Source organism: Anolis sagrei, chromosome 5 (assembly GCF_037176765.1).
Source record: "Anolis sagrei isolate rAnoSag1 chromosome 5, rAnoSag1.mat, whole genome shotgun sequence".
In the NCBI taxonomy this organism is placed as follows: Eukaryota; Metazoa; Chordata; class Lepidosauria; order Squamata; family Dactyloidae; genus Anolis; species Anolis sagrei.
The window spans coordinates 20991007-21006755 of NC_090025.1; the positions used below are offsets into that span (position 1 = coordinate 20991007).

Here is a 15749-nt window from a genome sequence, read left to right on the forward strand (position 1 = left end):
CAGAGCGGATCAAAGCGACTTTGTCTGCAAAGAACCGAGCAAAAGCTTCACAGCGAGCAGCCGAGTCATCAGGGCACCCATCCTGAGTGGTGGGTTTTAAAAGGCCTCTGACAACTCGGAACAGTTCAGCCGGACGGTTCTTTGCAGACGAAATAGTGGCCGCGAAGAAAGTTTTCTTAGCGGCTCTTATTGCCGCGGCATATGACCTTAAAAAGGCCACAAACCGTGTTCGGTTTGGCTCGCTCGGATCCGAACGCCACACGCTCTCTAGTTCCCTCTTCTTTCGCTTCAACACCGCCAGCTCCTCAGTAAACCAAGGGGCCGGTTTAGATCGGCTACTTGAGAGGGGACGTTCTGGAGCGATCGTGTCTATTGCCCTGGAAATCTCCCCATTCCAGAGAGCGACCAGGGCATCAACAGGATCACCAACCGTGGTGGCGGGAAAATCCCCAAGAGCCATCAGGAATCCTTCCGGATCCATAAGCCTCCTGGGGCGGACCAATTTAATAGGTCCTCCACCTCTGCGGAGGTTAGGGGGCGCAGTAAGTCTAAAGCTGACCAGGAAATGGTCGGTCCATGGCAACGGAGAGATGGATAACTCCTCAACACCGCCACCTTCCTCCCATCCCTGACAGAAAACCAAGTCCAATGTATGTCCAGCACTGTGGGTGGGGCCAGATACTTGTTGGGACAGACCCATGGTCGCCATGGTAGACATGAAGTCCTGAGCCGCTCCCGTTAGGGCAGCCTCAGCGTGGACATTGAAGTCCCCCAGCACAAGCAGCCGCTGGGACTCCAATGCCAGGTCCGAGACTACCCCCGCTAGCTCAGGTAGGGAGACTGTAGTGCAGCGAGGTGGACGGTACACTAACAGAATCCCTAATCTGTCCCGGTCACCCACCCTCAGGTGGACGCATTCAAAATTTGTTGACTGCGGGATGGGGGTCCTGGTCAGAGAAACGGAATCTCTATAGACTACTGCAACCCCGCCTCCCCGCCCTCCGGATCTCGGTTGATGCTGCACAGAGAACCCGGGTGGACAAAGCTGGGTCAGATTTACACCTCCAGCTTCGTCCAGCCAGGTCTCTGTGATGCACGCCAGATCTGCCCGCTCATCCATTTACTGTAGGTTGCTGTCAGTGTGTTTGCCCTGTTAAGTTGTGGGGTCAAAGATGGGAAAGAAAATAAGAAATGTAGGAAGCTCAGTCAAAATTCACATTTGATCAGAAATATGTGAAGATACTTTCTGATATATTTGGAAATAGTTTAAGTGCATTTCCAGATTTATCTGCCCTGAATCAGAAGTGATTAGATGTGACGAAAACTATGATGTGGAAGGAGGTTGGCTCATCACGAGGCAAAGTGAGGCAACTGTCTTAGGTAGAAGATATTGAGGGGAGGGCATTGGCAAAAGTCACTGAGCTCTTTCTACTGTTCCCTCCAATATGTTGTTTAAGGGAAGGCTGGGCTGCATTTATTAGCCTGTCCTAGAACTCTTAAACTACCTGTTGTCTTTAGTATGGTGGAGACTATAAGTCAAACTAGCCAATTTCTGTACATGGAATGAGGATGATTCACTATCTTTCCTTTTGCCTGTTTTAGCTCAAGCCTGGCTTGCAAAGCTGTAATTTCAAATTTCATCTCAGTGACAAACTCTACTTTAAGTGGCTCTCGGCAAGTTGCTTTTCTCCACAACCTCTTTTTTGTAACAAGTGGGGCATAACATCAGCCCACCTTAGAGGTAGCTATGAGAATCAGAAGTGCTTAAAAGAACTTCAAGGGTTGCAAAGCTTCTGTGCCAGACACTTCCCTAGTTTATGTTTTCTTTTGTCTGCTTTGTTCTGCTTGCCAACTGAAATATTTGCTGCACTTGTATCTGGGTTAATCTTTTTGGAATGAGGGGATTTAGGCCAAAGGTGTTATGATGTGTGCCTGAACATTGCATATTTTTTAAAGAATAGCAGGATAAGTAAACAAGTATCACATTATGGATTTTAATGCCATTCTTCTCATCTTTAGGTTTCCATGGGCTTTCTGGAGCCCCTCAGGCACCTAATCTATGAAGGCGATTATTTCATTTTCCTTCAGGGTGGCCTTTACTGCAGTAAACAATTAGTGATTGTCTAAGTTTCTTTAGCCAATTAGCCTTGGTTTAGGATTTGGTAAGAGATGAGGGAATTCTTTAATTGACCCCCATAAGGCAAGGCTTTGTTCACATGCAATTTCTGTTTCAACATTTCCTTCCTTCTCCATCCTTCTTTTTCTTTAAGGTTAGATGGAAGTTTTGTTGCATTATTCTCATTCTAATTAAAATTTCAATTTCTGTCTAATATGCTCTCTTGAAGTGAGTGTGGATGTTCATAATTATTAATGTCTATATGGAGGCTATATTGTTTCATATTTTCTCTTTCACATGACAGGTCAATATAAAACTGTCATTCCTGTATATAGTCACGTTAATCCATAATGATCAATATTAAAGATGCAGCTGAATAGATTGAACTCAGGTGCCTTCTTTAATTAAAGCCAATTCATCCAAATTATACCTCCATATTGTGCACACCAATTCCCTATTGTGCTGTTACAATGGAGGGAGGTTTCACATATGATGTGAATAAAAGTTGAAAGAAAGGAAAGAGCTTACAGTGCTTATTTTTGCCTTTACCTGCAGTTCAACTAACATTCATATTCTAAAGTACTTGAGATAGATTTAGTTAAGTTGCCTATTTTGGTTCAGAAAATCTAATAAGAAAATGCTACGATATTTTCAACAAGTTCTATGTTGAAATATAGCCCATCACTAATGCTTTTTAATTAGATTTTTATATCTCTTCAGAATGGATGGTGTTGGTTGATAAAAGGTTGGAATTAGTTCTTTCTTCTGCTGGTTCATTGCTTTTTTCCCCCCATGGAAAGCTAGTGGATATTTTAAGGATGGAGAACATAGCTGGCCTTCCAGGTAATGTTGAACAGCAGCTCCCATGACCCTTTCTGACACTGGTGATGTGGGTGAGCAGTGAAAAGGTTTGCAGTCCATCAATATTTGGACAGCTATGCATTCCCCACTCCTGTTATATGGCCCAAAATATTCTAGTACTTTTGGTAGGTGATGTTTTTCCACTAAATATGTTCTTGTCTGTATCTCCCTAAAAATGCATACCTCTGACCAGCTCCAAATCCATTTGTTTTTACCTATAAGAAAAGTTAGGAAAAGCACAAATACTGACATCTAGATGAACAATCAGGTTTTGGAAACATTAATTTGGTAAATACATAGTGAACAAAACTCTATTCTGCATAATAATAATAATAATAATAATAATAATAATAATAATAATAATAATAATAATAATAATATTATACCTCACCTCCATCTCCCCTAAGGAGCTCAGGGCAGCTTACAAAGGGACAAGCCCAGGGAGCACAAAGTTAAAAACATAACACAGTAAGATAGCATCAAAACAAAACCAAATAAAAACATATCACAGTAAAACATATCATAAAAACAGCAACCTACAGAATGATAAGCGCTCAGAGGGCTCTGGGTTTGTGCAAATTCCTAGATAGAGCTAAGGGAAAGTGCAAAATTCAGAAGACAGGGCTGGGAGGATAATGTTCAAGGGCATTAAAATGTTAGGATTGTAGAGTGGAGGGCCATGCTAAAGTGCTGGAACTTAAGTAATATTGGGCCAATTTTTTGGAACTGTCTAGTCAAAGGCACAGTGGAACATCCATGTTTTTAGGTTCTTGCGGAAGATGGACAGGGTAGGTGCCAGTCTAATCTCCCTAGGAAGAGAGTTCCAGAGACAGGGGGCCACCACCGAGAAGGCCCTCTCCCTTGTCCCCACAATATCTGAGTGTATGTGCACATATCTGATATAGAAGATCTTAATAAGGGAAGGGAAAGTGCGGCTATGGATTGTATGCAGTTCCCATGATCATTTGTCTCTAACCAAGGACCTTTCCCCAGATCTCCCCAATGTCCTTGCCTCCTCTCAAAAAGATGTAATTGTCCATTAATACAAAGAGATGTTCCTTCTTAAAGTGACTGTTCTAGCCACTTCTGGTTTGGAACCCTTCCTTGAATTTTGGGGTTTAGCACATCCCGTGGTGGATCATGGGGTGAAAAACTGGCCCAAAACTTCACTGTGGGAATTCATTGATTTCTACTCTCCAGTTTTTTTTAAGTTCTCTCACACTAGGCAATGAAGTTTAGTTTTGCTTCTTCACTATGTAAAAAATATGGTGTCCTTCTCATACTAATTAAATGGATGATAATTAAAATATTTTCAGTACCCGCACTGCCTTTTGGCAGTCCATCATTTTCAAAGTAATTCAACTATATATCTGATAGAGTGAGAGGTCCTTTAAACCTTTGGCCTGTTATGCTAGAAACCGTGGTTACATTTCACCTTGTCATAGTTGTCTATAATTGCAAGAAGCAGCACATTATGAGTCATCCCTAAGGACAGTAAAACTGATTAAAAGGATGAGAGCAACTAGCAAAAGTGCTATTCAAACATATAATTCTCTTGAGGTTTAGCAAAGGCAATGATGTACAATCCAGGAGATATAAGGAGTGTGATTGCAATATAAGCTTCCTTCCTCTAAATAAGACCTAAAGAATGGATCTAGATAGAAAAAACAAATATCTCTATCTGTCTCTATTTTTATATATTAAGATGTTGGTAGAATTGGGTTGGGGTTAATTAGTCTTTTTCCATTCTGTTTTTATTTATGGGGCATCTCTGTCTTTCCCCCTCTAGGTCTCAAGTCCAAAAGCATTACTGAACTAGTCCAAGAAATTGTAAAAGAACAGTTCAAATTCCTCCAAAGTGACATGCAAGAAACAGTGGCCCAGATTTTCAAGATTGTTTCTGGTCTGTCTGATGATATTGAAAACACTAAAGAGCTGATCAAGAGTTTGAATGTTTCTCAGCAAAAAATTGTCACAGAGATAACACATAGACCTACGAAGGTAGAAATCCAAGAGATAAGAAATGAGATTCTACATATTGAACAAGACATCAGCTTTACATGTGACAAGCCAATCAAAGTCTTGCAGGAAAAGCAGAGGTCTATGGAAGTCGCCTTGGAGCATCAAAGTTCAAAGAGCAATCTTTATTATGAATCTCTGAACAAAAGTCTAAGTCAAATGAAAGAGGTACATGAACAGCTCTTATCAGCTGAACAGAGGTCAGACCAAAACGTCCCCACAGCAGGTAAATCCGTGAGTGATAACCTTACCGATTACATGATCAGTTTACATGAGAAAGTGAAAAAACAGAGTCTGATGGTTCTGCAATTGCATGATGACCTCAGAGTCCAAGACAGCAAAATTAGCAACCTCACAGTAACATTAGAGATTCAGAAAGATACCTTGGAAGAAGAATGCAATGGCATGTTGTCCAAATGCAGGAGTGATTTTGAAATGCAACTGAAAGGCATGGAGGAGAATATGCGTTCTTTAAATAAAACACTGGAGAATCTTGTGTTTCCCTTGGATGAGAAGATGGACAAAATGAATGAGCAAATTAATGACCTCTGCTATGATATGGAGATTCTCCAACCTTTGATTGAGCAGGGTGTTCCTTTCAGCTCTAACTCAGAGTATGAGCAGCAGATTGAAACAGAAGCTATAAACAGAAAGTTGGAAAACTTAACTAGTGTTGTGACAATACTAAATTCTACCATTCAAGAGCTCACTAAAAATCAGAAACAGTTGAAAACTGATGCTCAGGCTCATGATGAAATGTCGGAAAGACGTATTAATGAATGTTTCGTTTTAGTTGAGGATGGCATAAATAAGACATTGACAGTTTTGAATGAGGCCGTTGATTCAATCCGAGATAACTATGTCCTAAAAGAAACGCTGAGTACTTTCAAAAATGAGACAGAAGCCTGCTGCAGTTGGGTTGAGACAGTGGAAAGTGTATCAGCATTGGTCCCTCAATTCCAACAGATGAATGAATCCCTTCAGATACTAATAAATGGAAACCACAAACTTGACTTTACTTCAAAAATAATTAGAAATGCTTCAGAGGCTTCACCTGATGAAAACATCATTCCTCATGCCAGCCCAGTTCGCCATGATCAAAGCAAAATATCATTAACTTTGCAAGGGCATCAACAAGAAATAGGGCACCTTGATGAGAAACAGGTGCATCCCATGCAGGAACACAAGGATTACGAAGTTCGCCTGCAGGTTGTGGAAGCAAAAATAAACAAGTTTTTGGCAAACAATTGTGTCTCAGTAAGAAATGTCAAAGCTGCTGCAACAGAAAATGAGAAGGTAGTCTCAGGACAGCTTCAGGCATTGAGTTCAAGAATCAGGGCACTTGAAGCCAAATCCATACGGTTGTCTCTGAGCATGCCTCTGATAAATAAGACTGCCTATGAAGCTTGGGGCTTGTGTAAGGATGTCTCTGGAAGCATTCAAGCCATGAATGCCAGCATTCCCAGAATGATGAAACTTCCTCATCCAGATACTTTGTTGTTTCAGAAAGGCATAGAAGAACTTACTGAATCTATGCTGGAGGTCAAAGCTGGCATGATCCTGTCCAATCTAACTTGGTATGTAGACAGATCCCTAGCTGATGCAGCAGACAGAATTACCAAACGTCTGAAGGCAGTTCCTGCAGTTTCTAAGAAACCACCACCAGTAAAAAAGATGCCAGTGAACACTACTGCGAACCAAGCTGGACGGAATCAGAGAAACACAGATAATACCCTAGATACAGGTAATGCATTTTAATATTTCTATTTCTATTGCTAGTGATAGTGCCTAAAATGTATCACTAACATGGTTCTAAGGTGTCTGGTTTATAATGTCTGTATCATGTAATAAATCTAAATGCCCCTTTCTTTACATGTTTTTCTTTTGTTTAGGAAAGAAAGAGAGATGCTGAAAGCAAGTCAAAAAGTTCATACCTATTTTTATCCAGGTCTTTGACACCACTGGGAATTGGATACCAAATTATCTTGCCTTAGTGTCTTGTTGAGAGAGGGTTTTTAATCACCTTGGTCTGACTTAAACCAAAGGGGTAGTAAAAAATGTAAAGTAGGAACATACCTAGCAAAGTCTTCAAGAAATGCACTACTATATGCTATTATTTTGCTGCTTGGATCAGAAAACTTGTCCAAATCTGATCGGACAGGTTCTGAAGTTGCACAAGTTTATTTTCTTGGAGAGCATGGCTGCAATTAGCTTGTGGTCCTTGAAGTCTGTATTCTTGAGGGCATTTCCTTCGCTAAGAAAAAGAAATAACAACAAGAATCCCAGACAATACATATGGTGCAATCAGCAAAATATATAGAAACTATGGGGTAGAGCAAGTACTTTTGGGAATGATGCCATCAATGATAGACCATATACTTCATTTGCAAAAAAGGCCAGTTTCAAATACCTAGCAAAACTAGCCCAAGATAGTGAGCATCTTTCCTGTGTAGTCTGTTGAATCGTGACTAGGGAAAGTAGTAACCCGACTGGTATTATCAGGGCTTTATGCAGTTAATATGAATCTGCAGCAGGGAAAATGCAAGCCTACAGCATGCAGATGAAGGGAGAGTCTGAGGAATTTGGAGATAGATTGAGTTAATTCACCCTTTGTTCACTATTTCACTGGGCTGTGAGATTGTTAAATCAGATTGTTATACTGAATAATCATGAGATTGGCACTCATGACCCGTATTTATGACAAGAACTGGGAAAACGTGGGACCCTGGTCAATCCAGACCAAACTGACACTAGCCGTTAAACTGAATTGGCAGACTGAGATCCTATTTAAAATGATGTTTTTAAATGAAATGGCTTTGACGAAACAACATTGTTTGGTGCACAATAAGGTAAATTGGTGAACAGCAAAGGCATTTTCATTCTTTTATGTCCCCTGTCGTCTTTTTTCCCTTTATTTCCATTTCTTCCAGCTCAGTGCACACGCTTGAGGCATGCCTAAAGTCAAGTGCTTGCAGTTCATCTGATAATCAAGCACGCAAGAAGTTTAAAGTGGATTCAGGGTTCAATAATATTTCCACTTTATTTCATAAATGGCTGCTTACTCGTTCTCCCTTAAACCCTGAAAGCATCTTTTGCGCAGCAGCAAAACTGCAGAAGTCAGCAGCTCTATTGGATAAAGTGCCTTGGCCTTTTGACAGACTAGATTCCATTCTCCATGTGAAACTGACTATAGTTCAGTAAAGGGTCCTCTTTATTGGGTGGCTTTGCAAGCAACATTTACTGCATATACTTGATGAATAGTCTAAAAACCGTGGTTGACTTATCTGTGAGTAACTGCTAAAAACAAATGACAAAGACATTGCCTCAACAAGCTGTTAACCCTGTCATGTTGGATCCGTGGGGTGGAGCCACAGCTGCTAGAGCAGTGGTTCCCAACCTGTGAATCCCCAGGTGTTTTAGTCTACAACTCCCAGAAATCCCAGCCAGTTTACTAATTGTTCGAATTTCTGGGAATTGAAGGCCAGACTATCTGGGGACCCACAGTTTGACAACCACTGTGCTAGAGTAACAAGGAGCATCCAGTTGTCTTGCCCTTACTCTCCTTCTACCTCTTTCATCCCTGGTCCAGGCAAAGAGTAAGTGCATCTTATTTATAGGCTCAAAATCCATGGGCTCAACACACTGTGGATTCAAATGTGCAAAATACTGTTCAATTGAATATGTGGTGGGAGCACACCAGCCACCTGTTGCCACTGCCTCTGAATATTCCTTAGGCAAAGAAGACTCATAGATGGCTTTGGCAGTATCTTTCTCTGAAATGTAGCCTACAGCACCTAATATCCTTAAGTAGTGACTGGAGCTGACCATACTTAGCTTACTGGCATCTGGTCATATTAAGATGTTCAGGCAGAGACTTTTAAACAAGTCAGCATAGTTAGATTGTCTAATTTGGGATCTATAGAAAACATTTGAGAATTTTCTTCTCTGTAGTTGGAACTCTTGGATGGAGACAGTGGAAATGGGAAGTAGATAACCCAAACCTCATACTTTGATGTTAGAGACCTTGACTCACACTGCAAAGCCCTGCTGTTAGAGTTTTTGCTCAGTTGTCATACTGCTACCCACTTCCAGTATACTCTCCTCAAAAGAGGGCAAAACTGTTTTGAATAGTCCTCTGACCAGGACAAGAGTGGGAAACTGCAGCAGGTCCAGAGACCAATTTACTTCCTCTCAGATTGCTCAGGGGTCTCATGGACGACCAAACCAACAAACAAAAAACAGACATACAGCCACACTTTGCTTGCCCATGGACTATAGTTGCCAGGTCTGTTGCCAGGTCTGTGACCTTACATTGATGCTTTGGGCCCTTCCACACAGCCCTATTTTCCAAGAATATCAAGGCAAAAAATCCCACAATATCTGAGTTATCTGAGTCCACGCTCAGATAATGTGGGATTTTCTGCCTTGATATTCTAAGTTATGGGGCTGTGTGGAAGAGCTCCTTGTGGAAATGTTAAATGATTTTGAGGATCCGCCAGATAAGAGTAGGGCTGAAGATCTGGCATAGGACACCCTCATTCCCCAAGCCAGGGAGCAGCAGTGTATTTCTCCCTATTGTCTACAGTTGTTTTATTTCTTTCATGGAAGCTCTCCAGTAACTGGCACCTGTTGTTTTTTTTAGACTGGCACTGGTCCATGGACTATCATTATTTATTATTTATTTATTACTGGTTCTTATACCCCGCCCTTCTCACCCCGGAGGGTAGCACTGCTTTAGAAGACATGGGAAGCTGCCTTATATAAAGTCTGACCAATCTAGGGCCCTTCCACACAGCCCTGTATCCCAGAATAGTAAGGCAGGAAATCCCACAATATCTGCTTTGAACTGGGTTATCAGAGTCCACACTCAGATAATGTGGGCCCCCAGTTTTGTTTCACCTACCTCCGAGGGAAGCTGACTGTGTGGATTATTATTTGAAAAGAATATGGTCATTGCTTAGGTCTGGAACTCTAAACATGGGCATGGGATTCTATCCTTTATAAGGTTTTTCTTTCATAATATGTGGATCTTCTAAAGTAGACCCTCTAAACTTTAAGTCTGACTATTCCTGGTCTACATAGAGTGGTGCAGCTTAAATGTTCTTTTCTAAAGTTCTAGTTGAAGATAGTATGGATTAGACCCATAATTCTTTATATGCAATGCATGCTCTTTACTACTGAGCCATGAACTCAGTAGTAAAGAGCATGCATGGTTCTCCAAGGTATTTTCTTAAGGTAAGGATACTGTTTTCCTCATGGTACTTTCCTTTTATCTCCTCCTAAATAGGGATGGGACAATCTGCTAAATCTGTTTCCTCCCATATTTACATAAAATGTTTCCTCAAGTGTTTTCTTGTCTGAAATATATATAAAAATATATTAGTTTTAGTAATTTCTTATCAAAAAAGAACTGCCTTAAGAATTATCACCTCTGCTAATTATTATCTACTCTCACATCTAAATTAGTCCATTTTCCCAGATGTGTTTCCAGTTTCAATATCAATCTGTCTGTCAGAAAGGCAAGTCTGTAATAAATATGTTTGAAAGCACAAGGGAAAGAAGATAATTCAGGTCCCTCTTCTCCATAGTTGCAGCCTGAGCTTTGAGAGAGCTGCTGCTGGGGGATGTGAAGACCATGGAATCCTATGCTGCTCGAAACATAATTTCTGACACGTGGCATCTGAGGCACCAAGCCTTTCAGTGTTGCTTTGTTGTTCAGTGCCAAAAGCACCTCGGTGAACGTTGGTTGCACTTTGGGTTTTAATTGCTAAAGATTGATTATTATCCTAATTCAGTTTGACTCTCCATGCTTCAACTTTGCATATTCAGTGCAATAGGGCAGAAGACAGATGAAAGGGGTTTTTGTTGTTGTTTGTAATTTAGAATAGCAGAAAGCACCAGAGACGAATACAATATTCTCTGTCTAGGAGGAAAGGAAGCAGCTATAGTAGTTCCTTATTGCCCACTGTACTAAATAGACTCGAAAACAGAGCTTTTGTTAGTGGGAGAGAGAACAGTACATGCCCTTCAGCTCATTTAGTCTTCAGGTCCTTTTATGGACAAAAATACTCAGTTCAGCCATCCTTGAAGCACAGGCAGACTAAAATATCTTTCACCATTATTATTTTGGCTTTGAATCAGGCCATTGAGACAGAGGCAGTGAGTATCCTTTGTTTATAAAACACTGAGCTGGGCTACGGAACATCAAGCCATGGGCAGACACATGATTTGGTTACCATTTGGATGAGGTTATGAGAGCTGGGTCAGCTCAGTACCTTGGTGGGAGTCTGTCTGGAAATTCCATGATGGAAGAAAGATAGGAATGTTAATAATAATAATAATAATAATAATAATAATATTTTTTTTGTCGTGTCAGGAGTGACTCCTGGTGTGAGATAATTGGCCTTCTGCTAGGACGTTGCCCAGGGGACGCCTGGATGATTTGATGTTTTCATCATCCTTGTGGGAGGCTTCCCTCATGTCCCCGCATGAGGAGCTGGAGCTGATAGAGGGAGCTCATCCGCCTCTCCCCAGATTCGAACCTGCGACCTGTCGGTCTTCAGTCCTGCTGGCACAGGGCTTTAACCCATTGTGCCACCGGGGGCTCCATAATAATAATAATAATAATAATAATAATAATAATAATAATAATAGGGTCCCACCTTGACATTGATAGGGTCCCACCTTGACAGGGAGCTCTGGCGTGGGCTGGTCCATGAGGTCACGAAGAGTCGGAGACGACTGAACGAATGAACAACAACAACAAACCTTGACATTGGCAGGGGGCTTAACTGCTTCTATGACATTGAGAGCTGTGCTGATAGTAGTGTAAACTACCAGCAGGTTCAACCAAGCCAGAGTGGTCTCAACTGAGGCATTTTGCTGTGTTTTTCAGTGTTTTTATAAGTGATGGTCACTCATTGACCTGATAGGTGTACTGTGTCCAAATTTGGTGTCAATTCGTCCAGTGGTTTTTGAGTTATGTTAATCCTACAAACTACCATTACATTTTTTATATAGATTGTATATAATCAGGTTTTTGCATCCACTAATTTTATTATTCAAGTAAATCATGCACGTAAAACAGCTCTTGCTGTCCTTAATGGTGTAAAAGGAATTGTTTATCTCCTGCTTATTTAAAAAAGCAAGAATTATCCAGTTTTGTGGAAATCTATTTGATGCTAAGGATCAGACTATAGGGGTTTCAGAATTGCGATACTGCTTTCTTTTCTGAAGCATTTGCATGAACACACACATATATACATAAAGTAAAAAATTCTTTACTTTAAAGAAATAAATAGAATCTCTTATCACTCATGGTTAAAAGTCTATCAGTTAGTTGTAATCAATCCTTTGGACAGGATAATAGTGGGCAGGCTTTGGACTGGGTGTCTGGATGCCGAATTGGACTTGGATGGGGCTGTATTGTTGTTAATAATGTTTTAAATTGATATTTTATAACTTAATGTTTTAACTAATGTGAAACACAATCGGCGCTGACAAAATTACCATCTGCCAGCTGCAAAAGGCCACCTTACTGGGATCTGCATGCATTATTCGCCGATACATCACACAGTCCTAGACACTTGGGTAGTATCCGACGTGTGATCCAATACAACAGCCAGCAGAATGATCTTGTTTGCTGTGGACTCATCTTGTTGTGTTTCAAATAATAATAATAATATGATTTAAAGATAGAACTGCAAAGACTCTGGCATAAGCCAGTAAAGTTGATCCCACCAGTGGTGCTTGGCACACTGGGTGCAGTGCCTAAAGACCCTCTCCTGATAGCTCAAGGTGGGGTACAAAAAATTGAAAAATAAATAAATATAAAAATAAATAAATAAATACAATAGATTACTAAATTTCATTGATAAACACACACCAAACACAGCTACAGAATTAGCATATAGGGGTAATAGAATGCAAATCAAAACTCATGATTGAAAGTTGACTGACTAGGCCTACCAGAAGAAATGGGTTTTCAATTGCATTTTAAATTCTGACACCTTGTTTAGCTGTTGGATCTCTTCTTGGGGTAGTTGATGAAAAGGTCCTTTGAGTGACAGTCGTCAGGCGGGTTCTGGCTGGTTGGAGTAGATGCCACCAGATAATCTAAGTGCAAAAGAAGGTGATACTGTAGGTAACCTGGACCCATATAAGGCTTTAAAGGTTAAAAACCAACACTGCTTTTAATTTCCCAAACTCTGAGTAGGACAGATTGTGTTAAAACATAGATACCGATACCTTGGATTTGGGACCCTTAAGCAATAGAAACTCTGAAGAGAGAGAGAACCCACTACTTCACCCATCTCACATACACTTAGGATATGCTATTCTTAGCAGAGTGTACACTTAGACCCAAAATCCTAAAGATAGGTTGTTGTAGGTTTTTTCAGGCTATATGGCCATGTTCTAGAGGCATTCTCTCCTGACGTTTTGCCTGCATCTATGGCAAGCATCCTCAGAGATACTTTTGAGGATGCTTGCCATAGATGCAGGCGAAACATCAGGAGAGGATGCCTCTAGAACATGGCCATATAGCCTGAAAAAACCCCTACAACAACCCAGTGATTCCAGTCATGAAAACTTTCGACAATACATCCTAAAGATAGTTTGTTAGTTGCATCTGAGCAATGGAATGTAGCCCTGTGGATTTTCCTTACACAGGTCCAAAACTTTTGTAACTAAGAGATGCCAACAGTTGTACCAAGGAAAATTACCCTTTTATCTAGCCAAGCCTCAATGTCTGGCTAGCCTAGGATTTTAGTCAAGCTTGCCCTCATGGTGTCCATGGAATATTTTGGAAAACCATTATGGTTTAGGGACTGGTAGAAGCTGTAATTCAAAATACTTAAGAATGGCAGCATTGCCCCCCCCCCCCTTTAATGACTTTTGAACTGCACTCATACCCTGCTTTGTTCCAGGCTTTATTGTTGTGATAGATGGCACCAAGTGTATCAGGGATAGGGGAAGAAAATAATTACTTGAGTCAGACAGAAACTTAAGTCTTATGGAGTCCATAAGCTTCATCTGTCTAACCTCAGAGAAGAGAGGGGAAACACTTTGTACAAAGCACACAAAGCTTTGCATTCAGCCTGGCAAACTCAAATTCATCACCCTCGAAATGCTGTGATGGAAGGCAATGGCATCTGAAATGGCTGGACTGGAAATTAAAGATAGCTCAGAGTGTCGATGAAGTGCGTGTGAAAAGAGGCAATTCCACACATCTGCCGGCAATCAGCACTTATTCTGAAACACCCTTTTCATCACCCATACCTACCTACCCCTTGAGCACTCTTGGACTATTATTTCAAAGACTCCGAGAGGCTGGCCTGCTTGGCAATCTTGTCGCATGAACACACACACTCCTATTGCTACTTGCTTGGAAGTCTGAAGAGTGGAGCGTGTTGAATAGTCCCTAGTAATTCAATTTGTCTAATCCTTAGATGATAGAGAACAGTGATTTGCAGAGGACAGTTCAAGGAGTAGGGGGAGAAGGGTGGGAGGCACTGATGCCTCTGATTCTTAGGCCCAGTTTATGCATGCAGAGGAATCAAGTGATAACACTGTCCCTTTCTTTTCTACTTCAGAATAAAAGTGGTTACAGGTTATTTGCATACACATATGCGCATGTCTGTCCGTCCACTTGTCCATCCCCTTCTCTTTCTAATATAGGCTTGCCAGCTCAGGACTATCAGATGAGGTTTCTGGGATAAAACAGGGGACCAAGAGATGGCACCTGGTAATGTCATTAAGCGTTATGCATTAAGGACTAAGTACATTTGCTCACAGCTCGTCATTGAAACATATATACATCACAAGAAAAAACTTTTTTTGTTTGGAAATTAAGATGTAAATTTCAACTAAAGCATCTATTCCTAGATCACGATGAAAAGAGGGGAATCTGAACTGTTAGGCTCAAAAAATTATGATTCTACCATAAATATAGCAGAGTAGCTTCCATTCAACAGGATGGCACAGGATTGCAGAGACAGGACTTTAGGTTCAAAATATTGATTAAAGAAAAGAAATACATTCTAGATAGGAAAGAGCTTGGAGCTAACTAGCTTACTAAATATCATCTTCTAAGAAATGTAAAAGGATAAAAAGTCAAAATATCCATGCAACTACATTTTGCCTAGAGAGAGAGGCAAAATGTGTCTTCACTGGAAGGAAGTAAAAGGCAGAAAGAAAGGACAATGGACGATTGCTTTGTGGCCAAGCCCAGGGCAATAAAATACCTTTAAAAGCAAGTTACCTTAAAGAGATTCCATTGCTACATCTCCAAAGGGGAAGGGGGAGGAGATAGTGGCAAAGGGGAAAAGAGGAAAGCCAAAGCCCTTTCTGGAAAAGTATGCATAGGAATGTGGGGGGGGGGGGGTCCCTCACTCTAATCCTATCTCTAGTCTAGCTACTCATTGAGTTCTGAAGATTTGATGACGCGAGAGACTTGTGTAGTCCAGGAATGAAACCCAACATTACTTCTCAGAGACAGAATAAGGAACATTTTATTTAGCCTAGTCAAGAGCCCCCGGTGGTGCAGTGGGCTTGTTGACCAAAAGGTCGCAGGTTTTAATCCGGGAAGCAGCATGAGCTTCCACTGTCAGCTCCAGCTTCTGCCAACATAGCAGTTCGAAAACATGCAAATGTGAGTAGATCCATAGGTACTAGGCCTGTTTGATCAAGAAAAAATTTGTTTCTAAAATCGATTTGTAATTGGGGTGTTTCTTTGTTTCGATATTTAAAATAT

The 15749-nt window shown here is 40.9% G+C and overlaps 1 protein-coding gene across 2 annotated transcripts in view; it reads left to right on the forward strand.

Annotated features, from left to right (window-relative positions):
* The window catches only part of MMRN1 (multimerin 1), a 93279-nt gene that overhangs the window by 66999 nt on the left and 10531 nt on the right, over nucleotides 1-15749 (forward strand). For both annotated transcript variants that reach the window (XM_060779240.2, XM_060779242.2), the window contains exon 6: nucleotides 4767-6740. In XM_060779240.2, coding sequence (XP_060635223.2) covers nucleotides 4767-6740 — 1974 coding nt within the window. The remainder of the gene's footprint in view (nucleotides 1-4766; nucleotides 6741-15749) is intronic.